Source organism: Oryctolagus cuniculus, chromosome 4 (assembly GCF_964237555.1).
Source record: "Oryctolagus cuniculus chromosome 4, mOryCun1.1, whole genome shotgun sequence".
Taxonomy (NCBI): Eukaryota; Metazoa; Chordata; class Mammalia; order Lagomorpha; family Leporidae; genus Oryctolagus; species Oryctolagus cuniculus.
The window spans coordinates 155483509-155511342 of record NC_091435.1 but is presented as its reverse complement, the minus strand read 5'-3'; the positions used below and the strand labels follow the sequence as shown (position 1 = coordinate 155511342).

General features: G+C 42.9%; 1 protein-coding gene across 1 annotated transcript in view; it reads left to right on the top strand.

Annotated features, from left to right (window-relative positions):
* The window catches only part of EFHB (EF-hand domain family member B), a 76766-nt gene extending 49966 nt beyond the window's left edge, over positions 1–26800 (top strand). Inside the window, exons 8-13 of the mRNA XM_051859157.2 lie at positions 416–483; positions 5698–5852; positions 13705–13912; positions 17003–17215; positions 19950–20131; positions 26463–26800. Coding sequence (XP_051715117.2) covers positions 416–483; positions 5698–5852; positions 13705–13912; positions 17003–17215; positions 19950–20131; positions 26463–26636 — 1000 coding nt within the window. The 3' untranslated portion in view covers positions 26637–26800. The remainder of the gene's footprint in view (positions 1–415; positions 484–5697; positions 5853–13704; positions 13913–17002; positions 17216–19949; positions 20132–26462) is intronic.
* Positions 26801–27834: the final 1034 nt, after the last annotated feature.

The window sequence follows — 27834 nt, the reverse complement described above, 5'->3', positions numbered from 1 at the left end:
ATTTGAGATTCCAGGAGAATGGTGAGTTCTCCAGTAAGGAGATAGCCTTTAGAGAACAGGGAGGGAGAATTTTATGTAAGGATTTATTTCTGGGAAGTCAGAAGTTTAACTCATTGTGTTTACATTTTGCTCTGTCTTCTCTGTTCCTATTTCACTCTCTACATTTCCATCATTTTGCTTTGAATGTGATTTTTTTTTTTTTTAATCTTGGCTGTGAAAGGCAGTGAAAGCATTTGCCATTGTTCATGGAAGTGGAAGATTAGACAAAAGATCAGTTGGAGAACTTTTGCTTGATCTTTGTAGTTTGGCTATGGGAAAAAATATAGGCTACTAAGAACATATGGCAAACATATTTGAAGTTCCAGGGGTACCCTGTGGTGGGTATTTTAACTAAAGGCTTTGTTTTCTTTGACAGTATTGCAGAAACAATGAATGTTCCCCCAGGCCACACATTTGGAGCCTGTCTCCGTCCTGAGGAATATGGTAAGTATACAAACTCTCTTTAAAAATAAACAACTAAATCAAAACCCTCAAAGTTATATGTTAAGTTCACTGTCTTCTTCTTTCAAAGCTTCTAATTTTAAAGGCTTAATATTTTGCATTAATGAGAAAAATGTGTAACACAAGAAAAAAATTTTCATTTTATGTTTGAAATAGGTACATTTTAAAGCCCTTGCAATAAATATCATAAGTGTAGGTTAGGCTTTAGATTTATTTAGAAAGTAAATTTAGGAGCTGGTGCTGTGACGTAGTGGGCTAAGCTGCTGCCTGCAGCGCCAGCATCCCATATGGGCGCGGGTTCCAGTCCTTGCTGCTCCACTTCCCATCCAGCTCTCTGCTATGGCCTGGGAGATCAGTGGAGGATGGCCCAAATCTTTTGGCCCCTGCACCCATGTGGGGGACCTGGAAGAAGCTCCTGGCTCCTGGCTTTGGATTGGTGCAGCTCTGGCTGTGGTGACCATCTGGGGAGTGAACCAGCTGATGGAAGACCTCTCTCTTTTTCTCTCTCTCTCTCTGCCTCTCTGTAACTCTGCCTTCTAAATAAATAAGTAAATCTTAAAAAAAAACAAAATAAATTTAGACTGTATTCAACATACCCAAATGAAATGAGACAGCTTTTGAATGAATTCAGATGTTGTTCTAGGGACTTTTGCTACTATTGGAGTCCTTGGGAGTCGTTTAGATGCAATTTTGGGCTCCACCCCAGACCTACTGAATCAGCAACTGCATTTTTTTAAATATAAGGTTTATTTATTTTATTTGGAAGGCAGACTTACAGAGAGGCAGAGGCACAGAGAGAGAGAGAGAGAGAGAGAGAGAGCTTCCATCCACTGGTTCACTCCCCAGATGGCTGCAATGGCCAGAACTGTGCAGATCCAAAGCCAGGAATCAGGAGCTTCTTCTGGGTCCCCCATATGGGTGCAGGGGCGCAAGGACTTGGGCCATCTTCCACTGCTTTCCCAAGACATAACAGAGAGCTGGATCAGAAGTGGAGCAGCTGGGATTTGAACCGGTGACCATAAGGGATACGGCACTGCGGGCGGTGGCTTTACCCGATACACCACAGTGCCTGTCCCAGCAACTGCATTTTTTTTTAAAGATTTATTTATTTATTTGAAAGTCAGAGTTACACAGAGAGAGGAGAGGCAGAGAGAAAGAGAGGTCTTCGGTCCAATGGTTCACTTCCCAACGGCTGGAGCTGAGCCGATCTGAAGCCAAGAGCCAGGAGCTTCTTCCGGGTCTCCCACGTGGGTGCAGGGGCCCAAGGACTCAGGCCACCTTCTATTGCTTTCCCAGGCCATAACAGAGAGCTGGATTGGAAGTGGAGCAGTCAGGTCTTGAACCAGCGCCCATATGGGATGCTGGCGCTTCAGGCCAGGGCGTTAACCTGCTGTGCCACAGTGCTGGCCCTGAGCAACTGCATTTTTAACAGTATTCTCAGATGAATTGTAAGCACATTGAAATCTGAGGAAGCACCCTTCTATCACCACATAGTTCAGACCCACTCTTGCCCCAGGCAATCAGCCAGTTGGTCCATAAAGTGACAGAAGAAACGTATAAGGATTTGTCTTATTTCTAAGCCAAAGTGGGGTAGAAAATGCGCTACAGCTTATCAAGACTGGGCTGTATATCAGTGGTTTTCTTTTTAAAGGTTTGTTTATTTATTTGAAATGCTGAGTGTGTATGTGTATGAGAGAGCTAGAGCAAGAGCGAGAGTGAGAGCGAGAGTGAGAGAGAGAATCATTCCATCTGCTGGTTCACTCCCCTAAAAAGCTGGAACAGTGTGGCTGGGCCAGGGTGAAGCTAAGAGCCAGGAATTCCATATAGGTCTCCTATGTGAGTGCTAGGAGCTCAAGTACTTGAGCCATCATTGGCTGCCTCTCAGGTGCATTAGCAGGGAGCTGGGTCAGAAGCTGAGTAGCTGGGACTCAAATGGGCACTCCTATGAGATGCCAGCATCCCAAATGGCAGCTTAACCCTCTGTGCCACAATGCCTGCCCCAAATATTAATAATTTCAAAAAATAATAAATACCAGCCTTGGTGCTTTATAGTGTAACTGTGAAAACAGAACTTTTTTTGGAATCCATAAATGGGCACAGATTAATTCTACTTTGGGTTTGGCTGCTTCTAACTATGTTTGGGATTAACTGATAAGCATCCATTCTGTGGAAAGCTACAGGGTTTGCATACTTCCAGGGACATATGGGTATAGTTTTCTCTTTATTCAGGAAACTTAAGGCAGCTGCACAAGGAATGCCTCCTTCCTGGGGTTAGTGACTATATTAAGATGCCTCCAGGAAGAGTGCAGTGACTGTCCCTGAAAGGCACCAGGGCAGAGGCAAAGTGAAGAAGATGCTGTGAGTAGACAGTGGTGCCTCATGGTTATGGGCTGCAAAAAGGGTACAGTTGGGGAACCTGTTCTGCTTTTCTGACTGCCAGCTAGTCAGGATCTCTCTTAGGGCCACAGCTTGTACTTTTTCTTTTATTTGAAAGGAAGAGAGAGAAAGGGGGAGAGAAAAAGGAGAGAGAGAGATGGAGAGAGAGACAGAGAGAGGTCTTTGATCTGCTGGTTCATTCCCCAGGTGAGCACAACAGCCAGGTTTGGGCAGGCCAAAGGCAAGAACCCAGAACTCCATCTGGGTCTCCCACATGTTACACAAGTACTTAGGCCATCTTTTGCTGCCTTCTCTGGCACATTTGATTGCAGTTCTTTTGAAATAGTTCCTGAGAAATTGCAAGTGATTTGACATCAGCTTCATAAATATTCTTTTGAGGCTGGGCTAAAAGAAGGCATAAGCATAGGTCTCACATACCAGGCAGTTAAATCTGATGGGGTCTTGGTGGGAAACATGGGAGAAAAAAACCACTGAAATGACTTTTCTTTATATGTTAATGGAGAGGAAAGGCACCCTAAAGATACAGAAACACTCAACCAAGAGCCATCTGGTTGAAGAAGGAAGACCTTCCTTACCTAAATAACCACCCAAAGAGTTTATGTCAGAGGAAGGGGTGTGGAGGAGGAAAAGAGGCCATGCATATTTATCAGAACTCTGCCCTAGCAATGTTGCATTTCACTCCCAGAACCCTTCCTTCTCCTCCTCCTCACCTCCTCTTCCCCCTTCCCTCCCCTCCCCCCTTCTTCTTTTTAAAGATTTATTTATTTATTTGAAAGGCAGAGTTACAGTGAGGCATAGGCAGAGAGACAGAGAGAGAAAGGTCTTCCATCCTCTGGTTTACTCCCCAGTTGGCCACAACTGCTGGAGCTGTGCCAATATGAAGCCATGAGCAAGGAGCTTCCTCCGGGTCTCCCACATGGGTGCAGGGGCCCAAGCACTTGGGCCATCTTCCATTGCTTTCCCAGGCCATAGCAGAGAGCTGGATCAGAAATGGAGCAGCCAGCACTTGAACCGGCACCCATACGGAATGCTGGCATTGCAAGCAGCGTCTTTACCTGCTATGCCACAGTGCTGGCCCCAGAACCCTTCTTATATCTTGTCCACTTGAGCATGACTTGATGGTAACTGACCCCATTTCAGATGCCCTTGGTCTGAGGCATTGCCTTGTCCCCGGAACCAGCATTAGTTGTGAGTTTCTCACACACTCAGCACCTATCCAAAAAAACAAGACTTTTCTCAACATGTGCATAATTAGTTCTTGGTTTGATAATAAATAAGCAACTGCAGGAACTACAGAAACTATTGAGAGATCCTTGATTCAACCATTAGGAATTAAGCATACCTCATGCAAAGTAGGTATAATATTAGTTGTCTTAAACTGCAACCAATGCTGCAATTTAAATTAATCCATCCAGGGCATCCCAGCCAACTGCCAGCATTGCTTGCTCCAGGAAAGCTGAGAATTCTTTTCTTTTCTTTTTTTTTAAAAAATTTATTTGACAGGTAGAGTTATAGACAGTGAGAGAGAGAGAGAGACAGAGAGAAAGGTCTTCCTTCTGTTGGTTCATTCCCCAAATGGCCACCACAGCTAGCGCTGTGCTGATCCAAAGCCAGGAGCCAGGTGCAGGGCCCAAGCACTTGGGCCATCCTCCATTGCCATCCTGGGCCACAGCAGAGAGCCAGACCGGAAGAGGAGCAACCAGGACTAGAACCTGGTGCCCATATGGGATGCCAGTGCCGTAGGCAGAAGATTAACCAAGTGAGCCACAGTGCCGGCCCGAGAGTTCTTGTAGGAAGTGGGAAAAGGTGTAGGCCAGTGGAAGCTGAACAGAGGGAGGAGGTCTCCCTGGTGACGTTCACCTGTCTACCACATCTGAAGCAGAGTGGTGAACTCTAAGTGGGTGGGCAGCCTAGGTCTCTTAGTTAATGGAACTGTGGATGAGCCAGGCTTTCAGGGCCAGTGGTGATATAGAGGAAGCAGGACCGAGAAACAGGAACTTCATATACAGACTAAAGGCCAACTGGAGACTCACGTTAAGAGGGAGTAAGGAACTTGAGTTTAACTTTTACAAGGGTCCTAGAAGTTCAGCTAACTCCAGGGCACACTGAGGGGCCCCTAGCTTTCGTATCCTTGAATTGTTAGATGAATGTCACCCAGGAGCCACGCGAGGGCTTCACTGTCTTAGGAAAGGGCCTTGACAGCCCAGTGGGGCCAATGACGCCCCTACCATTCATTTTTTAGATTTTTTTTTAAATATTTTATTTATTTATTTATTTGAGAGGCAGAGTTACAGACACTGAGACAGAGAGATCTTCCATCTGCTGGTTCACTCCCCAAATGGCTGCAACAGCCAGAGCTGCACCGATCCAAAGCCAGGAGCCAGGAGCTTCTTCCCGGGTCTCCCAAGTGGGTGCAAGGGCCCAAGGAGTTGGTCAGTCTTCTACTGCTTTCCCAGTCCATAGCAGAGAGCTGGATAGGAAGAGGAGCTGCCGGGACTAGAACCGGCGCCCATATGGGATACCGGCACTGCAGGCAGAGGATTAACCTGCTGTGCCATGGCACCAGCCCCTAGATTTCTTTGTAACAGAGAAGTAACATAAAACAGAAATATTGATTTTTATCAATTACTTGATGTACTTTTTCACATACAAGGATTTTGACGTGCTGCACAATAGTGTCAGATATGAGTTCTTTTTTTTCAATTCACAGAGGTTGCTAAATCTCTCTCTTAAATGGAAACAGTATTGACAGACTTTTAATTCATATGAAAGACTTACTTTTCCTTCTCTCTTCAATAGGAGCTGGTGACCTCATCCATAATAGACTTCCCAGTGAATGTCTTCGAGGCAAGGATAGACAGCGAGCGCTGATTGCAGCAGTTCGACACCACTTGAAGAAATTTAATTACCAACACTTTGACACTTTGCTGGCAGCCTTTAGGCACTACGACAAGGCAAGTAGGAGAGCAGAGGCTGTGGTGTAATGCATGGGTTTGTAGTTCCCAGCAAGCTTATGTCAATCAAGGCTCAGCAACTCGGGCCCATGGGCTACTACCTGTTTTTGCAAATATAGTTGAACTGGAACACAACCGTGCCCATGTTGTTTTAAGTCAGGCCTGTGGTTGCTTTTGCAAATGCAGAAGTTGCATGGTAGTATCAAAGACTGTAGCCTGCAAAAGAAAATGTCTGTAGATGAGTGATTGTTAACATGTGGTTCCGCTGCTGTCATCTGCATTACCTAGGAACTTCGTAGACATGCACATTCTAAGGCCCACCCCCAACTTGCTGAATTAGGAACTCTGACTTGGAGCCTAGCGATTTTGACAGATGGTTCTGATGTCCACTCCAGTTTGACAACCACTATTGTGAATTGTTGAACTGAAGTGTGCTGAGAGCAAGGGGGCAGAGGTAGCACTATGAATTCTTGAGGAAGATACCACAACTTATGCCTAAATCTGAATGTATACACACAGCACCCTTAGTGTGGGTCCAAACGTAGACTGTCCTTTCCCCTGGAAGCAGGATGTGGTTTCAGTTTGAAAATGTCAGATGATTCAATTTTCAATCTACTCTAAAGGTCATCCTTTGATAAAGTCAGATCAGTCTAGGGCTACCTCATTATCTCTCTCTCTCTCTCTCTTTTTTAAAGATTTATTTATTTATTTGAGAGCCCAAGTACTAGAGAAGGAGAGGCACAAAGAGAAAAGAGAGAGAGAGAGAGAGAGAGAAAGCGAGAGAGAGCGATATCTTCCATCTGCTGGTTTACTCCCTAAGTGGCCACAACGGTCAGGGCTGGGCCAGGCTGAAGAGGAGCCGGGAGCTTCATCAGCATCTCCCATGTGGCTGCAGGAGCCTAAGGAGTTGGGTTATTTTCCACTGCTTTCCCAGGTGCTTTAGCAGGGAGCTGAATTAAAAGTGGAGCAGCCACAACTTGAACCAGCACCCATATAGAATGTGGGTGCTACAGGTGACCTCTCTCTCTTTTAAAAAAATCTATTTATTTATTTGAAAATCAGAGTTATAGTAAGAGAGGGAGAGACAGAAAGAGAGAGATCTACCTGCTGGTTCATTCTCCAGGTGGCCTCAATGACCTGGGCTGGACCAGGCCAATGCTAGGAGCCAGTAGCTTCATCCAGGTCTCCCACATGAGTATCAGGGATCCAAGCACTTGGGCCATCCTCTGCTGCTTTTCCAAGGCCATCAGCAGGGAGCTATATCAGAAGTGGAGCGGCTGGGTCTTGAATTTTCACTCATATGGGATGCTGGCATTGCAGGTGGTAGCTTTACCCACTATGGCACATTATTGACCTCTTTCTCTCTCTTCTTCTTCTTCTTCTTTTTTTTTAGGATTTACCTATTTTGTTTGAAAGGCAGTGTTACAGAGGGAGTGAAGGAGGGAGGGAGGGAGGGAGGGAGAAAGAGAGAGAGAGAAATAGAGTAAGAGAAAGATCTTCCATTAGTTGGTTCACTCCCCAGTTGGCTTCAATGGCAATGGCTGGGGATCAGCCAGGCTGCTGCCATGAGCCTGGAACTCCATCTGGGCCTCCCCCATGGCAGGCAGGGGCCCAGCTACTTGGGCTATCTTCCACTGCTTTCCTAGGAGCATTAGCAGGGAGCTGGATCAGAAGTGGAATAGCCAGTACTCAAACTGGTGCTCATATGGGATGCTGGTGTCATAGACAGTGGCTTAACCTGCTGCACTACAGTACTAGCTCGATAGATCAGTATCCTATATCATTTTAGGCCATCACAGAACTGCTTTTATGAAACTGTACTTCCTGTAGCTTACACCAAAGAGAATTGTAAGAGATTTACATTGAAATGCGACACTTTAAAAAAAATTTATTTATTTGAAAAGCAGAGTGACAGAGAGATGGGGAGAGGGGCTGGCATTGTGGCACAGCAGATTAAGTCTCTGCTTTGATGCTGACATCCCATATCTGGGCACTGGTTTGAGTCCTGGCTACCCCTATTCTGCCATCTTTCTGCTAATGCACTAGGAAGGCAGTAGATGATGGCCCAAGTACTCTGGCCCCTGCCACTCAATGGGAGAACCCATGGAGTTCCTGGCTCCTGGTTTTAGCCTGGCCCACCCCTGGCCTTTGCTGTCATTTGGGGAGTGAGCCACTCTGGCCCCTGCCACTCAATGGGAGAACCCATGGAGTTCCTGGCTCCTGGTTTTAGCCTGGCCCACCCCTGGCCTTTGCTGTCATTTGGGGAGTGAGCCACTGGATGGAAGATCTCTCTTTCTTTACCTTTCCATCTCTCTCTGTCACTCTGTCTTTCACGTAAATAAAATCTTAAATAAAATTTTACTAACTGTATAAGGACAACCATCTACAAAGTAGTAATCAACTACATTTTCCTCAAAACCACATTTAGAAAAATAAGTGTTTGGTTTTTAGTAGAGACCAATTTATTTTTATTTTTATTTTTTTTTTGATTTATTTTATTTATTTGAAAGACAAAGTTACAGAGAGAGAGGTAGAGCTAGAAAGAGAGGTCTTCCATCTGCTGGTTTACTCCCCAGATGGCTGCAGTGGCTGGAACAGTGCCGATCCAAAGCCAGGAGCCAGGAGCCAGGAGCCAGGAGTCAGGAGCCTCCTCCAGGTCTCCCATGTGGGTGCAGGGGCCCAAGGACTTGGACCATCCTCCACTGCTTTTCCAGGCCACAGCAGAGAGCTGGATTGGAAGAGGAGCAGCCAGGACTCAAACTGGCGCCCATATGGGATGTCGGTGCTTCAGGCCAGGGCTTTAACCCACTGAGCCACAGCGCCAGCCCTGAGACCAATTTCTATTAATAGCTTCAGAATGAATCTTCAGAATTAAAACAAGAAAGCTCAAATAACTACGTTTCACACTTTCCTCAAGTCTGGACATCTCCCAAATATGATGTTTGAGGAAATTTTCATAGTAGTGACATGCATAAGAGAAGCTGCCACACTACATAGTGCCTGGCTTTTAAACATTCTTCATTTTAAATGTAATTGTAAGAAATATGATTACTTTAACAGTTGTTGATTATTTGAGTAAACCACCAGGCACATTCCTTATGAAGAAATTAAATTAAACAGGAAGGAAATTACTTAGAGTCATTTAATGCTGATATGCCATTTAAACAGTTAAATTTTAATGCGCATAGTGTAGCGCTCAGAGTCCTTAAGGAGCTTTTTTTCTGAGAGGCTGCAATGAGGGTCTAGTACAGCTGTAGATAAGTTTTATTTCAATCCTGCATTACTGAATGGCTAAATTTAATTTAATGGAAAAAACAATGCACCAAACAATTATTTCCTAATTGAATCTTATTGGCTTATAAAATTAATTCTATTGTTTATTGAGCACTCAAAATACAACTAAAGGGGCCAGTGTTATGGTGCAGTGGGCTAAGCCTCTGCTTGAAATACCAGCATCCCATATGAAAACTATGGTTCAAGTCCCGGCTGCTTTTCTTCCAATGCAGCTCCCTTCATACATGCCTGGGAAAGCAGAGGGAAATGGCCCAAGTACTGAGGTCCCTGCCAAGCACTTGGAAGATCCTGATGGAGTTTATAGTTCCTAGCTTTGGCCTGGCCCAGTTCGAACCATTGTGGTAGAATAGAGTGAGAGTTGAGTGCTACAATAATGTCAGAGATGCAACCAGGGATTTTGGCTGTTAGCTATCATAGACTATATAATTGATGATGGATGGTCTTAGCAAGTCAGCTGATGATTCTCTCTTTGTGCAAACAATTGTCTAATAAGCATGTGTAGAACTCAGTAATTCATGCTCACTTAAGGAATACATTTGTTGCCAATATGTAAACATTGTTAACTTAAAACTAGAATAGTTTGCTAAAATGAATTTGCTGATAGGCCTTGGTATTCTCAGTTAAGTTCAATAATTGTGCCCAGTCCTTGCTTTTGGACAGGCTGCATGGAGTCAGTCCAACTTGTTTGTCCATGCCACCAGCCAAGGGTGTTTGCTCACCCTGTTAAGTGGTGATGATGGAGGCGGGGAAGACATCCAAAGGTATACCATGTGAGAAATGCAGTAGCAGGATCACTCTCTGCTAATTCCAAAGGATTTCTTGATGTGGTTGTGGAGAATAGCATTCAAATTGTGGTTGGAATTGCCTGGCATTCATTTCTATTTGTAGTGCTTCTGACAGTTTGGAAGAACTGCGTGAGGGCATTTTTCTTTATTTTGTGATCTTCAATGGGTATTCTGAAAGATAAAGTATCTTAATGTCTCTCACTCCCTGAATATCCTAGGTCTATGATGTCTTCTCACCAAGAACACCATTGCTACTTTCCTTCTGTTATCACAAAATTGGTGCATCCCATTTCAGTAGCTATAACTTTATTTTTTATAAATTTGAAGGGCAGAGCATCAGCGAGAGAGAGAGAGAGATACAGAAGCATATTCCACCCATTGATTCACTCTCAAAATGTCCACAATAGCTGTAGCTTGGCCAGATTGAAGTCAGGAGAAAGGAAATCCATATAGGTCTCCTACCTGGATGGCAAGGTATTGGGAAAGTATCTTCTGCTGCTTTCCCAGGTGCAGTAGTAGGAAGTCGAATCAGAAGTAGAGTAGCCAGGGTTCAAATCAGTACTCAGATATGGGATGCCAGTATTGTAAGCAGCAGCTATCCTGCTACACCACAGCACTGGTTCTTGTAAGTTCACCTTTTCTCTTGATTATTCCCTTTTTTCACTCAGACCTTTGGGTGCAAGAGGGACAAAGGAATTTTTAGCAAAGTTTCAGATGCCCATTTCATTTGCTATTTTGGGCATTATAGGACTTGGTGAGCAGTGTACTCCATCAAACCCAAGACCACATCAACCCAACAAAAGAATCAAGTGGCTGAAATATTTGAATCCCTTAAAATCCTTTTTGTGTCTGGCTGCTACCAAGAGGGTAGACCACCCCTGCTGCCTTGGGGTTGCTACTCAGGGGGAAAAGATGTATCATAACAGGAGGGACAGTTATGATAGAATCTTGCATTTTCAAAATAGGCCTTTAAAACCCTCACTTATTCTGATTATTGTCCAGGAGGCAGCCAAGATGTAATAATTCTTGAGGATAGTAGCATCATAAAGCAACCCCAATAGCTGAATCCAGACACCTCTTTCCCCTGCCCAACCTGGGACTATATCCAAAGTTATGATAATTTCAGTATTTACCCTCTTACAGTTTTTCCACATACATGCGTATCTGATACATGGGACCTTTGATACTCCTTGGGGACAGAGAGACTTTGGTTTCACTCCTAATCTTCTTTCTGCTTAAAAAAGTTAAATTTGGGGTAAGGGCAAGGGAGAGACTAAGGTACAGAGGGCTAGGATGGCTCAGCACCAAGAAGAGAGAAACATTTGGGGCTGGGCAGTGTGGCACAGCTAGTTAAGCCACTGGTCTGCCACGCCAACATCCCATACTTGAGCACCAGTTCAACCTTGACTGCTCTGTTTCCCATTCAGCTCCTTGCTAATGTGCCTGGGAAAGCAGCGGATGATGAGCCAAGTCCTTGGGCCCCTGCCACTCACATGGGAGACCAGGATGGACCAAGCTTGGCTGCTATTGCAGCCATTTGAAGAGTGAACCAGCAGGTGGAAGATCTCTCTCTGTTTCTCTCTCTCTCTCTCTTTCTTTCTCTGTTACTCTGCCTTTAAAGTAAATAAATAAATCTTAAAAAAAGAAGTGCTAACTCTGAATTTTGGGTGGTATAGTGGTGTCATGTAGCTCAATGAAACAAACCACCAATGTTTGCGGTCCACTGAAAGCCCTGTTTAAAGTAGCAAAGTTGTTACTGACAACATCTGTTTCAGTTTTGGGGATCTCTTGATTCAACAGCCATACCCCATATTGCTTTTCAGCCAGGGATTGGGGTTTGCAATTATGGTTACCTAGCCTTATAGCAGACTTTTAAGAAGGAACCTACCTTACTTGGGGCATTTGCAGCTCCATTGTCAAGATACTGTTTCATTCTGTTTCAACACAGTGCATAGGAAAGCTTTCTAGGGATGAAGGTCTCACTGTCAAGAATTTGCCTAGAATTCATGGGGTCCATCTCATTGGGCAATTTCTCATTCTCCAGGGGTCACCTCCCCCAGCATTGTAAATCTAGTCTTGGATGGTATGAGCTTGATTACTACTCAATGACTCATTTATGGTTTCCTTTGGGAGAGATTTCCTCTCTGGAAAATCTCCCTGGGAGGCCATACCTCTTTTTTTTTTTTTAATATTTATTTATTTATTATTTGTAAGTCAGAATTACACAAAGAAGGAGAGGCAGAGAGAGAGAGAGAGAGAGAGAGAGAGAGAGAGGTGTCTTCCATCTGTTGGTTCACTCCCCAATTGGCTGCAACTACCAGAGCTGAGCTGATCCAAAGCCAGGAGTCAGGAGCTTCATCTGGGTCTTCTCACACAGGTGCAGGGGCCCAAGGACTTGGGCCATCTTCCACTGCTTTCCCAGGCCATAGTAGAGAGCTGGATTGGGAGTGGAACAGCTGGGGCTTGAACTGGCACTCATATGGGATATTGGCACTGCAGGTGGCGGCTTTACCTGCTACAGCAGTATGATCCACTGCAAAAAAACACCCCCTCTTCCCCAACTTAGACCTTTACCATGATCCGTGAATGGATTTGAGTTTGGCTTGATAGAATGCAGGAGGGTGAATGATAAGCTGCCCCAGCTATTGCCATTCCTCCGTAGCAAGCATTGTGTGCACCACTCCCTCATCTCCCACAAGAATTAGCTCCTCAGAAATGTCTTCACACTCAGGGGTGGTCCTTCTGCACATAACTGTTGTCTGAGAGGAGGCAAGACTTCTGCCCCCTACCCTCTGCAAATGGCTATTTTTTTTGAAAGAGTTACAGAGAGTGACAGAAGTAGAGAGAGAAAGAGAAGGAGAGAGAGACACACACACACACACAGAGGGGTCTATCCACTGTGTTACTCTTCAGAGGTCTTCCATTCATTGGTTCACTCCCTAAATGGCTATAAGGTCTAGGGGCTGGGCCAGGCTAAAGCTATGAGCCCAGTGCTTACTCTGGATCTCCCATGTGGATGGCATGGACTCAAGCACTTGGACTATCTTCCGCTGCTTTCCCAGGCCATTAGCAGGGATTGGAATTAGAAGTGGAGCAGCCAGGACTCAGGACTCCAACCTGCACCAATATGGGATGCCGGCGTCACAGGTGACAGCTTTACCTGCTATGCACCAGCCTCCAGAAACTCTTAGGGACAGTTGTTGCCATGAGGGCTGAACACCAGACTTATAATGTGTCCTTCTTGTCTATATGCGTTTTGTCAAAACAAGGAAACTGTCATTGAATCCACCTCCCTTGTATTTGGCCTTCAACTAGCTTCCCAATTCCTCCTCATTAACAGGCAATGCAGTAAACGACCACTTAGTGCCCAGTGGAAACACATGAGGTGCTGAAAACTTCGTAAGCATGAAGTCATAGAGAGCTGTCAAAAGCGCACAACACTGGGCAAAAGAAATGTCAAACCCAAATCGTGGTTTTATCTGCGCCTTCACAATGTAGACAGCGTGATTTAAAGAAAATGATTAAACAAAAAGGATGAAAGATTCTGAGCCACATCCTTCTCCAGCCAGTACTGTGTGTATGTATGAGGTCGACGTGAAGAGGGTCACTGTCACTTAACATTTAACTCCTCTTCTGTGAAGATGGAAATCAAGTATTTGAATTTATGCGTTAGAGGTATTTTTTTTTTCTTAAGCAAAACGATAGAGCTGCTGCCCGCTCTGCTCTGGAAGACAATGGTCATTTCTTTCTTTTTTGTGCTTCCTGTCTAACAGAAGGGAGATGGGATGATAGATAAAGAAGAACTGCAGGAAGCTTGTGAACAGGCCAGCCTGCATTTAGATGAGACCCTCCTGGACCAGCTGTTTCACTACTGTGATGTGGATAATGACGGCCTTATTAACTACCTAGAATTTGCAAATTTTCTTAACTGGAAAGACAAAATGCTTCTTAAAGAGTATGAAGAGAGGGTCATTATTAAAGGTACTTAACTGTCAAAGGTTTGCTGAATTCTTGATATTTTCATTTTTTAAGGAACCCAACTCTTGTCAACTTTAATGTCAACTTTAACATACGTATTTACATAATTATTTATTTATTTATGCATAAAATATCTGTGGAAGGGTGGGAAGGCATATGATAACATTTAGTTCCAGAGTCTCACTCTTTAATCTGTCTTTGTATCTTTTGAGTTTGGAACTTTGTATTTTTCATTCAAAAAGATTAAAAGCAAGATTTTTACATAGAAGCTCAAAACAACAAAGACAGTTCCTCAGAAAAGTGTTTGAAAACCTTTGTACTAAGGCCAGTGCCGCGGCTCACTAGGCTAATCCTCCACCTTGTGGCGCTGGCACACCGGGTTCTGGTCCCGGTCGGGGCGCCAGATTCTGTCCCAGTTGCCCCTCTTCCAGGCCAGCTCTCTGCTGTGGCCAGGGAGTGCAGTGGAGGATGGCCCAAGTGCTTGGGCCCTGCACCCCATGGGAGACCAGGAGAAGCACCTGGCTCCTGCCATCGGATCAGTGCGGTGCGCCAGCTGCGGTGGCCATTGGAGGGTGAACCAACGGCAAAGGAAGACCTTTCACTCTGTCTCTCTCACTGTCCACTCTGCTTGTCAAAAAAAAAAAAAAAAAAAAAAAAGAAAAGAAAAGAAAACCTTTGTACTAGAGTAATTAGCCTCTCTCCCTCAGGAGAAATTAATAGTGAAACAGAATTTGACATAAGAAAATTTGATTTTTAAAATTTTGTACAAAAGTTATAATAGTCTTTATGTTTGGTTCAAATATTTTTGTGTTTACATATTATCTTCCTGAATAATTAACCATATATGAGGATTAATATATACATATGTAATGTGTCTGTTTATATATGAAGAGTCTTCAAAAAGTTCATGGAAAAATGAGATTAAAAGGTAAGTTTATTTTGGTGGGAAGATTTTTGAAATCCATGCATAATTTTTTCATAATAATGCATTTTCCACGAACTTACTGAAGATTTTTTATATGCATGGATTTAAATTGTTTTTTGAATCAAAATAAACCTACCTTTAATTCTATTTTTCTTTGAACCTTTTGAAGTAATTCTTATTTTAAACATATCTAAAATTACAGTGAATGTATTTTTTATCTTTTTAAAATTTAACTTTAAAATTTCTACATGAGAGATATTTTCATGAATTCTATCAGTTCTATTTTTAGTTCTTTCATGCTAATGTGAGAATATTATTTCTACACTCTTTGAAATTCAGGTTGTTTCTAGATATTTTTATAGGAATATGGGTTATACAATGATTATCATTTCTCAAAAAGATTTCTAATTATATTTCCTTTCTTATGAATGTTATTATGGTCCCAGAAGTAACTTTCTGTTTTCATTTTACCTTTCTAACTGATCATACCAATTTGCAACCTTATCAACCAAAGCTAAGCAAAGATTTTATATCAGTGTTGTTACCACTGTATGTTATTTCAAACATTCTTATAATTTAGTTGTTATATAATGGTACAGTGCTTGCTTTAATTTTTGTGTTTGGATTGTTAGTATTAACTTTAAAAGGTTGTGTATACTTTTATTTCCTCTCGGAATATCTTTCCTCTAAAATGTGAAGGTATTACTGTTTTCATTTTTATTCCTGGATCAAGCCTTTCTGCAAGGTCAAAACCAGCTTTTGGTCTTTAATGCTGATGTGAACCCTTAGGCAGGGTGTCCTGGACAACCTTTCCCTATCACCACTAGGAAAGTGCCAGAATATTCTCTACTTAATGACATATTTTACAGAAACCCTCTCACAAATTAACAGGGGATGATGGAGTTTTTATCTTCTTGGCTCAACTCACAAAGGGGTGGAGGATAAGAAGAGGCTTGTAGTCAAAGCAGATAGTTCTTCAATTTTTTTTCCCTGGTTTTTGGATTCTAATGGCATCAACTATGTTCAGCAGAGTTCATGAGAAATTTTCTGTTTGAATTTCAGGTTAAAAATTGCACAACAGTACTCAGTAGGTACAGAAGGGGCCCAGGAATCTTCAGTCAAGAATTTGCTTACAACAGGTGCTAACTTAACTGTTGACTCTCAGGTACCCTCTGAGAGTAGCTTTCTGTTTCTTGAGGAATTGTTCCCAAACTTTGCCTAGCTTTCTGCGGTGAGGGTAGGGAGGTAGGATGAGATGATCTGGAACTCTGGGTCTGAGTACTCCCATGGTGATGATGGGGTGGGAGACCTAGCTGAACCAGGATCCTGGCCTGGGGCACACTTCCCTCTGCTTTCCAGTTCTGGAGGGAGAAACGCCCTCTGGTGGTATCCGTGTAATAGCTGCATCTTTTAAAATGATGTCTTAGGAATTGACAAAACTAAACTTCGGTACTGACTCAACAATGCAAATCCATCAAAAAAGAAAGGGAGAGATTGGGAGGGAGTGAGGAAGGGAAGGAATATCATTATATTGTTAGGATTGTATTTATGAAATATATTAAATCTGTTAAAAATAAAAAGCACCTAAATAAATATTGAAAAATATGAAAATAATGCAAATCTATCTTACAATTTCAGCTCTACCTCAGGGTTTTGTGGATGCTAGTTAAATAATCAGTTTCTGGGCTCACAGTGAGTTCTGATAACCTCTCTGGGTATTGCAATAATACATGCTCTTCCTACTCCCATCAACTATGTGTGGAATTTTCAACTCCAAATAATGTCTTCTCTAATCTCTCCCTAGGATACAGTCATAGAAATAACTCATGTAGTTCATGTTAGATATAAAAAAGCCCTAATTTAAACAAAATAAAAAGAAGAAAATAAAATAATGGATTCTGTTTTCATTTTGTCTCTCCAATTTGAAATTTTATTTTAGAATAAAGTGAGTGAGGAGGCAAAAGGAAACATTAGACTATGTTAAGATTTCTTGCTATGTGACGTTAGCCTGAACTTCCATTCCACTGTGGAACTGGCAGAGGGTTCACACTGGCTCAGTTTCCATTGGCAGGAAGAGATTCACTGAGAAAGCTCATTTTGTGGTAGAGCAGTAAGCACCAAAAGTAGTAATGTCTTCCTGAACATGTTTTCTTTATTTTTTCTTAAAGGTAGAAAACCAGATTGTGCAAGCCTGACTGAGGCTAGTGTTGAAGCATCTGAGCCAACTTTCCTGGTAAAGCCTGAAGATATTGTCTTGAAAGAACCAGGGAGCTCCGAGAAGACTCTCCGGACACTTCTGAGACCAAGCGATAGGGTTTCTAAGCATTACACGACGACTTCTTCTGAGATCAGCGCTGTGGTAGGAGCTGTGCCTTCTGTTTGTAAGTATGCCACATTGTTTGATGAGTTCTGAAATGATCAGTAGGCATGGAAACAAAGTGTCATTAGTCAGTCCTTGCACTGTCCTCAGCCTCCCTCTCCATTAGACCTAAGTTTCTCAAGGCCTTGAGTTTGCATTCTAGTGTTATGAATCTTTCCACTCCCTTTAGAATTGTACTGTTCACGGGCTGGCTGTAGCTCAGCAGTTCCTTTGATAACATTAGCTACTTAAGAATTGTACTGTTCAATAGAAATATAATTGGAGTCTTTTTTTGCATCTTAAAATTTTCTAGCACATTAAAAATGGCACATTCTAAGAAAGAAAATTTGGGGGTAAGCATTTGGCAAGTGGTTCAGCTACCGCTTGGGACTCATGGCCTAGGTTTGAGTCTGTGCTCTGCTGTCTATCCAGCTTCCTGATATCAACGCACACCCTGGGAGGAAGAAAATGATGGCTCAGTACTTGGGTCCCTGCCATACAGGAAGGAGATCTGAGTGGAGTTCTGGGCTCCTGGTTTCTGCCTAGCCCAACCCTGGTTATTGTGGGCATCTGGGGAGTGAACCAGCAGATGGAAGATCTCTGACTCTCTGTTTTTGTCACTCTATCTTTCAAACAAACAAAAAATATGGGGAGAGAGACATTGGCATAGTGGTTAACTTGCCATTGGGATGCTTGCTTCCCCTGTCAGAGTTCCTGGCTCTAGTCCTGGCTATTTCACTTCTCATTCTCTGTTCTATGTCTCCCTCTTTTTCTTTGTTATTTAAATAAAAATGAAAAGAAATATTTTAAAAGTTAAAACTTAAAAAACAAAGACAATGTGAAAGTAGTTTTATCAATCGCTGGAGCACGGACAGTCTCTTCAACAAATGGTGTTGGGAAACTGGATCTCTGCATGCAGAAGTAAGACCCCTACCTCATGCCTAACACAGAAGTCCACTCAAAATGGATCAAACACCTAAATCTATGGCTCAATACCATCAAATTATTAGAGAACATTTGGAAACCCTGCAAGACATTGGCATAGGCAAAGACTTCCTGGAAAAGATCTTGGAAGCACAGGCAATCAAAGCCAAAATTGACAAATGGGATTACATCAAGTGGAGAAGCTTCTACACTGCAAAAGAAGCACTCAGAAAAGTGAAGAGGCCATTGACAGAATGGGAGAAAATATTTGCAAACTATGCAAATGATAAATAACTAATATCCAGAATCTATAAAGAGCTCAAGAAACTCAACAAAACAAGCAATCAATCCAATTAAGAAATGGGCAAAGGATTTGAACAGGCATTTTTTAAAAGAGGAAATTCAAATTACCAATGGACACATGAAAAGGCTCAGTATCACTAGCCATCAGGGAAATGCAAATCAAAACCAAACCACAGTGAGATTTCACCTCATCCCAGTTAGAATGGCTTTCATACAGCAAGTGCTGGTGAGGATGTGGAGAAAAAGTAATCCACTGTTGGTGGGAATGTAGACTGGTGCAGCCACTGTGGAAGACAGTATGAAGATACCTCAGAAATCTGATAATAGACCTATCAAATGACCCAGCCATTCCACTCCTGGGAATTTACCCAAGGGAAATGAAATCAGCATATGAAAGAGTTATCTGTATCCCTATGTTTATTGCAGCTCAATTCACAATAGCTAAGATGTGGAATCAACTCAAATGTCCATAGACTGAAGACTGGATAAAGAAATTATGGGATGTGTATACCATGGAAGACTACATAGTGGTAAAAAACTTGAAATCCGGTTATTTGCAGCAAAATGGATGCAACTGGAAACCATTATACTTAGTGAAATAAGTCAGTCCCCAAAACACAAATACCATTTGTTCTCCTTGATCTGGGATAACTAATAGAGTACTTAAAATGTAATCTGTAGAAATTGGTAGCTTTGGGATCCACAAGGAGGGAAGGCCTACACTTCTGGGAATGGAGAGACCCTACCCATACTTCTGGTGAAGAAAAGTCCTTGTCAAGGTCCCCATGGGAGCCTAAAGGTCAACCAATGAGGATCAGATCTGCCTCAACCTTTAACCCCCATACCCTGTATCTATAAAAGGAGCCCTCACAACCTCTGATGCATGACTTCCCCTGCCTCCGCTCTGTTGCTCTGTTGGGACCAGTGAACCTCGCCCGGGAGCAGAATCCCAATAAAAGCTTGTGAATTAATTGATTTGTCTGCCTGGGAAGATTTGTTACACACCGGACACCTTGCAGGAATGATATGGACACTTTGAGATGTGATGATTTTTGAACAGTCCTTGTCTTGATTGTTGAGGAACAGATTTTTAATTTTTTTTTATTTTTCCATACTATTTGTTGAACTCTTTACTTGGTATAGGGTTAATCTTATGAGGATAAAATGAATTGAAAATAAATCTTTGTATAAAATAAGAATGGGAATAGGAGAGGGAGGAGGGAGAAGGGTGGGAAGAATTACTGTTTCTAAATTTGTCTATATTCAATGCATGGTTTGTATATCTTAAATAAAAAGATTTCTAGGTAAAAGAAAGTAATTTTCATAGTAAACTTTTAAATATTATTTCAGCTGTTAATCAATATAAAACTATTAAATATTTCTCATTATATTTTTATACTTTCAAGCACATTTCAAGTACTTAGTAGCCACTTGTGGTAGGTGGCTACTGTATTATACAGTTTAGTTTTAGAATGTATTATGCAGTTTAGTTTTAAAATGTTTGTTTTCCTCCCTCATTAATGACCTAGGTTATCCTATTTGTGGCATACCTACCATTCGATCTGATATTCCTGCACCCCGAATTCGTCGCATCAGTGATAGAACTAACTATGGGGAGGAGGGAAATGCTTACTCATTACTACAGCCCACCATCTTTGCCCAGAAAGGAGTGTTTGAAAGAGATTTCTTCAAGACCAGATCAAAAGAAGAGGTATAGAATATTATTTTCTTTATACATTTATCTGTTGATGGATAGTAAGGTTGATTTCATATCTTGGAATATCAGACATGTGAATGTTTACTTGTTTATTAGTGTTCTGTAAGTCTCATAGGCTTTCTTCATTTCTTTTTTCTCTTAAAGATTTATTTTATTTCATTAAAGGCACAGTTGCAGAGAGAGAGGGAGAGACAGAGAGACAGAAAGTGATCTACTTTTTTTAAAATTTATTTTTATTATTTTTTTGACAGGCAGAGTGGACAGTGAGAGAGAGAGAGAGAGAAAGGTCTTCCTTTTGCTGTTGGTTCACCCTCCAATGGCTGCCGCGGCCAGTGTGCTGCGGCCAGCGCACCACGCTGATCCGAAGGCAGGAGCCAGGTGCTTCTCCTGGTCTCCCATGAGGTGCAGGGCCTAAGCACTTGGGCCATCCTCCACTGCCTTCCCGGGCCACAGCAGAGAGCTGGCCTGGAAGAGGGGGAACTGGGACAGAATCCGGCACCCCAACCGGGACTAGAACCCGGTGTGCCGGCGCCGCAAGGTGGAGGATTAGCCTACTGAGCTGCGGCGCCGGCCGCGATCTTCTACTTTTTCACTCACCAAATGGCTGCAGTGGTCAAGGCTGGGCAAGATTGAAGCCAGGAGCCAGGAGCTTCCTCTGGACCTCCCACATGGGTGCAGGGGCTCAAGGACCTGGCTCATTTTCTGCTGCTTAGTGGAGCAGCTGAGACTCAACTGGCTCCCACATGAGATGCCAGTGTCACAGATGGCGGCTTTACCTGCCACACAACACCGGCCTCCTTTCTTCATTCTTTTTAACTCAGTTTTTGTCCAATTGGATTATTTTGAAAGACTTACACTGAAGGTCAGGATTTTTCCTCTGTTCTATTCTGCTGTTGAGGCTGTCAACTATACTTTTTTATTTTGTTTATTGAGTTCTGTAATGCCAAGATTTCTGATGGGTCTTTTTTGTTCTTTAATCTATCTCTTTGCTAACTTTCTCATTCATATCATGCATTGTCTTTTTAACATCTATAGTTTGTCTGTATACTCTTGTATCTCATTAAGTTTCCTAAGTGTCATTCTCTTGAAGTCTTGTCAGACATTAGCTGATTTCCATTTCTTTGCACTCTGTTGCTGGAGAGCTATTATTTTTCTTTGGAGGTGTCATGTGCCTTGTTTTTTGAAAGGTTCTTGTGCCCCTACATTGGTTTTTGTGCCTCTGATGAGTCAGTTGCTTCTACCAATTTTAGAGGGTGGCCATTAAAGTATTAAGGTTTCTTCTGGCAATGTACCCTAGGATATTGGTTCAATATGCTATCTTGGTTTTGGCTCCAAGTGGATTTTCTAGTGTGGCATCCACATAGCTTCTTTAGCTATGATCATTGCTTGTGATGTCTGCAAGTGTCTCAGTGGAATAGGCTGCAGGGGCAGATTCATTGGCAACTCTGTACAACGGACTTGGCTGTGGGTGTAGGGCTCACATCCATGTCTTATGGGTTATATGAGTGTGGTGCCACCCCATAGGCCTAGGTGGATGCAGTGAGTATGTCTAGTATGGGGTGCTGGTTTGCATCTGATGTCTGTACAGGACCTGTGCAAATAGCGTGCCCAGGTGGGGATACCTGTCTGTTAAGCTGCACAGGTAACTTCATGTAGAGGTTTCAGCCCTACTTACTTAGAATCTGCTCAGCTCCTTTCTGGGGCCAAGGATGGGTATACAAGGTTGAGTGTCACTTATTGGGGTCTCAGTGTGCTAAACTTCTGAGAATGGGCAATGAAATGTTTCTTGGGGCCACAAGAACCAGATAGGGTTGCTCAGTGGCTTTCTGGGGCCTTGATGGGTTGATCCACTCAGGAAAGGCTAATCCATTGCTTTCCATGGCTAAGGGTGAAATACTGGAGCCACTTGACTGCCTGTAGGACAGCAAGAGGGTAGATGGGGCTGTCTAGCTGTATGCAGAGAACCTCTGCAGAATAAGCCACTTAAAGTGTGCTCTCGAGTTCTAACTAGAGGTATGTGAGTGTTGGCAGGGCCTCCTATCAAGTTCACAGGGCTAGGCTATAGAGCTGCTAGGAGGAGCTGCCTCATAAGAACTAGGTGGGTGGGGTCTCAGCATGGTTTTCTGTAGTTAAGTCCAGTAATCCAGCAGCTGCCATACTAGGCTAATGATCTGTAAGAGCCCCGCTGCTCTCCAGTGGTAAATGCCTCAGGTGTCTGTGGTGTGAGTGGCAACTGCTGGGGGCCTTGTGAAATGAAGTCCCTTTTAGGTTGGGCTGATCTAGAGAGCACATGGCAGGGGCTGTGTGCTTAGTTACCTTCTGTATAAAGTCATCCTGTATCTCCATGCTCTGCAATTTCCTGAGCTTCCTTCCTTCTTTTCTTTTTTCTTCTCTTCTTTTCAAAAAAGATTTATTTATTTATTTGAAAGAGTTACACAGAAAGAGAAGAGGCAGAGAGAGAGAGAGAGAGAGAGAGAGAGGTCTTCCATCTGCTGGTTCACTCCCCTATTGGCCACAACAGCTGGAGCTGATCTGATCTGAAGCCAGGAGCTAGGAGCTTCTTCTGTGTCTCCCACGCAGGTGCAGAGGCCCAAGGACTTGGGCTATCTTGTACTGCTTTCCCAGGCCATAGCAGAGAGCTGGATCAGGAGTGAAGAAGCTGGGACGTGAACTGGTGCCCACATGGGATACTGGCACTGCAGGCAGCAGCTTTACCTGCTACGCCACAGCATCGGCCCCTTGTGCTCCCTTTCTTATTCTACTCTCTGGTGATGGAGCTCTTCCCCTATTCTGTACCTCTTGGAATTGAAGAGGGGGTAATACAGCAACTCTTTCTTTTTTCCTTCTTCAAGGAATCTTACAATTATACTAAAATCAGGTACTGTAGTCTCTCACCTGACATCCTCAGCCCTTGTAAAGGTAGACTGGTATGTGAACAGCTGTTCAAATTAGTGTCTCTGTGGGGAGACAATGCTGCAGGATCTTCTTATTCCACCACTGCCTTTCTCTATCTACCAATATGTGAGATTCTTGATAAATAATGTTCAGCTTCCTCCATCTCTCATGTTTGAGATTCTTGTTGAATCTTCTTGAAGTAGAATTTTATAGGAAGTTTTTCACTCATGTTATATACTCACTAAGACCCTTGTATTTAAAATTTTTTTTTCCCAAAACATTTAGTACTATTTTTAGTTGAGAAAAAGAGAAAGGGCCAGTCTCTTCCTTGTGTAAGTTCCTGATGGCTTTGGGCCTCTAGAACCAAGGCAGCATGAGAACGGCCACTCTGCCACCCTGATTGTCTACTGCTACCACACAGCTCAGATTATCTGCAACACACTTTGATTAAAAACACTCTGTCCCATTGCCACATTATACATCAGGTCATGTATCTGGCTTTTTTTTTTTTTCCTCTCTCTCTTTTTAAACTCAAAAAATGTGGTCCCATATCCCTGGTGATCCTCTCCTTTAGGAGAAGTTGGAAGCAATCGTCTCAGAATAACCACTGGTGTCCTGGGGGCCGGGAGTGACTATGGAGCTCGGTCAGCCCAGCCCGTCCAGATCTGCACTCATGGAAAGCAGGTGCAAAATCCAGGGAGCAACATTTTCTTCAGCACCTTCAAACCCAGATTTGGAAAGAATAGAAAGAGACGTAGGCTACCCTCTCAACCCAGAAGGGTTGACTTCAAAGCTTACTAAATACTGACGTAATGAATGACAGTTTCATGTCAACAATGCATTCCCACTGACAAGGGAGAGAGGGAGGGGAAATGAACAGCAGAGGCCCCCAGATGAGGGAACCAGTATCTTTCCTAGGGGATCAGAGAGGAGATACCCCCAGACTGTATTTTTCCTTCTCTCAAATAAAGGATTCTTCAATCTTTTGGCCTTGGATTGCCAAAAGGAATGAAGACCTCCTGCTTATCTCATGGTGCCTAAACATGCTCTTCATTCTAGATTAAAAAGTAAGAACTGAAATACTGGTTGGAATAATAGTGTTAAATTGGGAATGCGTGGGTTCCAGGGAGACCCCACCCACCCAGGTCTTGTAGCTGGCCACTACACTGCTGATGGGGTGCTAAGTTATTGGAGCAATGCCTCCTGAGGAGTGGGAGAGGAAGTGGGGAAGTCTGGCATGACCAGGACAGCCTGGGAGCCCTTTCTTTCACATTGCAGGACATTCTTTACCTACCCTGGGTGGGAAAGTCGCTGTTTTTGCCGTGTTGTTGTTGTACTTCCTGGAAGCTCTACTCTTTGGAATTTCAGTATTTGATTTGAATTTGAGCAGTGTTTGGTTTGTATTTGGTTACACTGCTGATTTCCCATAAGAGCACATTATTTTTTATTATTTATTGGAAGCTTTTATTTTTTTATTTTTTTTATTTTTTTTTTTTTATTTTTTGACAGGCAGAGTGGACAGTGAGAGAGAGAGAGACAGAGAGAAAGGTCTTCCTTTTGCCGTTGATTCACCCTCCAATGGCCGCCGCGGCTGGCGCGCTGCGGCCGGCGCACCGCGCTGATCCGATGGCAGGAGCCAGGAGCCAGGTGCTTTTCCTGGTCTCCCATGGGGTGCAGGGCCCAAGCACCTGGGCCATCCTCCACTGCACTCCCTGGCCACAGCAGAGGGCTGGCCTGGAAGAGGGGCAACCGGGACAGAATCCGGTGCCCCAACCGGGACTAGAACCCGGTGTGCCGGCGCCGCTAGGCGGAGGATTAGCCTAGTGAGCCGCGGCGCCGGCCGGAAGCTTTTATTTAATAAATATAAATTTCATAAGTGCAGCTTTTGGGTTATAGCTGTTCTTCCCCCCATAACCTGCTCTCCCACCTCCAAACCATCAAACCTCCTACTCCCTCTCCCATCCCATTCTTCATTAAGATTCATTTTTAATTATCTTTATATACAGCAGATCAACTCTATACTAAGAAATGATTTCAACAGATTGCACCCACACAGACACACAAAGTATAAAGTACTGTTTGAAGACTAGTTTTACCATTAATTCTCATAGTACAACACGTTAAGGACAGAGGTCCCACATGGGGAGCAAGTGCACAGTGACTCCTGCTGTTGATTTAACAATTGACACTCTTATTTATGACATCAGTGATTACCCGAGGCTCTTGTGAGCTGCTAAGGCTATGGAAGCCTCTTGAGTTCACAAACTCCTACCTTATTTAGACAAGGCCATAATCAAAGAGAAAGTTCTCTTCATCCCTTCAGAGAAAGGTACGTCCTTCTTTGATGGCCCATTCTTTCCGCTGGGACCTCACTCACAGATATCTTTCATTTAGGTCATTTTTTTGCCACAATATTTTGGCTTTCCATGCCTAAAATGATCTCATGGGCTTTTTAGCCAGATCTGAATGCTTTAAGGGCTGATTCTGAGGCCCAGAGTGCTGTTTAGGGCACTAGGGCACATCATTTCTAGGGATTCTTTTAATTGTGATTATTTAATGAATGTATTCTGCAACTCATCTGTTTCTTTGGCTTTCCAATTTGCTCTTTAATCTTTTCACTTTTTTCCTCGTATGCTTTATAAAAATGAGTGACTTTCTTCTGGTAAATTTAATTTATTTTTAAAATTTTGTTTTCATGTCTGTTATTCCCTCTACTCATTATATCTTTTCTTCTTGCATTCGTTTTATCCTTTCTTCTTGCTACTAGTTCTTACTTTCCTTTCTTATATTTTTGCTGGGACATTAAAAACAATGTTTCTTCACTCCCTTAATCTCTCCTAATAGTTATCACTGCAGAGAGATTATGAGTAACGCAGTTTACTGGTTTGCAGTGTACTGACTGGATTGTGCATGCATTCTCTCTCTCTGGCATCTGTTCACCTATGGTTTTAGTTAAGGTTTACAACGGGTCTGTTAGATACATTTTATAAATGATTCTATTTTAAAGAACAGAAAACTAACATTCAAAGGGTTTTTGTGGCATATGCAGGGTCATAGTGACAATAAGAAATGGAGATGGAACTCAAAACTATTAAGTCTTCTATGTTAAATTCTTTTTAATTCAATCTTTCTGCTTGTCTTTAAAAGGACCAGAAACACTTAGAATTGAATTTATATATTAGCTAGTATAGTTGAACATTCTTATATGCAACATAACAAAATGATTCCTGAGATGAAAGTACTGGAATTTTGATGTTTTTCTCATTTTATATATATGATACACACTCACACACACACACACATAGAAGCAAATACATGTGTATACAATACTTTTTTGAATCAACTTCAATATTTGTAGATGTTACAAAAGTTTTTAGTACAAATTTTCAAATATATAAATCTTGGTCTGCCTTTAAATGCTTTTTTGTAGATTGCAAAGATATTGTGTAACATTGGTGTCAAACTTTCTGAGGAAGAATTTGAAAATGTATGGGACCTCGCATCAAAAAAGCATCACAGAGGCGAAGTTTGTGTTGAGACCATCAGGAATGTTCTAGATGAGCTACAGCATGCAGAACGGATCAAGTACAAAGCAACCATGTGATATTCTGGACTTCATTAATTGGAACACAAGAATTCTTAAATCTGTGTTCATCTAAAATGTTCAATCTATAGTGGTTTTAGCTATTCTGTAAGAATTCAGCAAACAGTGTGGTAGGATTCATATGCCTTTATGTGTTGCTAATAAATTAAACTTTGGATTCTGTAGTTTATTGTTCTCTTTCAAGTATCAAAGAACTTGACAAGTGCTTGCAGAGTTAACTGTCATCTTTTCTTTTTTTTTTTTTTTTTTTTGACAGGCAGAGTGGACAGTGAGAGAGAGAGACAGGGAGAAAGGTCTTCCTTTGCCGTTGGTTCACCCTCCAATGGCCGCCGCGGCCGGCGCGCTGCGGCCGGCGCACCGCGCTGATCCGATGGCAGGAGCCAGGAGCCAGGTGCTTTTCCTGGTCTCCCATGGGGTGCAGGGCCCAAGCACCTGGGCCATCCTCCACTGCACTCCCTGGCCACAGCAGAGGGCTGGCCTGGAAGAGGGGCAACCGGGACAGAATCCGGCGCCCCAACCGGGACTAGAACCCGGTGTGCCGGCGCCGCTAGGCGGAGGATTAGCCTAGTGAGCCGCGGCGCCGGCCTAACTGTCATCTTTTCAAAAGGCATAGCTCAGGATGATGTGAGAAGCTTGGTAATACTTAGTAAGTAGACCTAAGAATTCCATCTATTTTGGTTGGTTGTCTGAAGTCTGAAGTCTGATGCCAAATTTATTTTTCTTTCAACATTTCCTTATTCTTCTCTTTAGTCTTCACTATGATATGACTTGAGCTTAATAAGTATTTTAGTCTATGAGCATCTGAGGAAAATAAACTTGATCAAAAGGAGCAGAATTTTGATACAAAAACTGGAAATTCTAGCAATTATATAAAGGCCATTAATTCTCAATAGCTGTTTATGGCCAGAAAAGTACATCGTTGATGTATCTGAAGAGAAACAGCTGACTTGCCATTAGATGTAGCCTTAGAGAGTTACTTTATTTATTTATTTATTTATTTATTTATTTTTTGACAGGCAGAGTGGACAGTGAGAAAGAGAGACAGAGAGAAAGGTCTTCCTTTGCCATTGGTTCACCCTCCAATGGCCGCCGCGGCTGGCACCCTGCAGCCCGCTCACCGCGCTGATCCAAAGGCAGGAGCCAGGTGCTTCTCCTGGTCTCCCATGGGGTGCAGGACCCAAGCACTTGGGCCATCCTC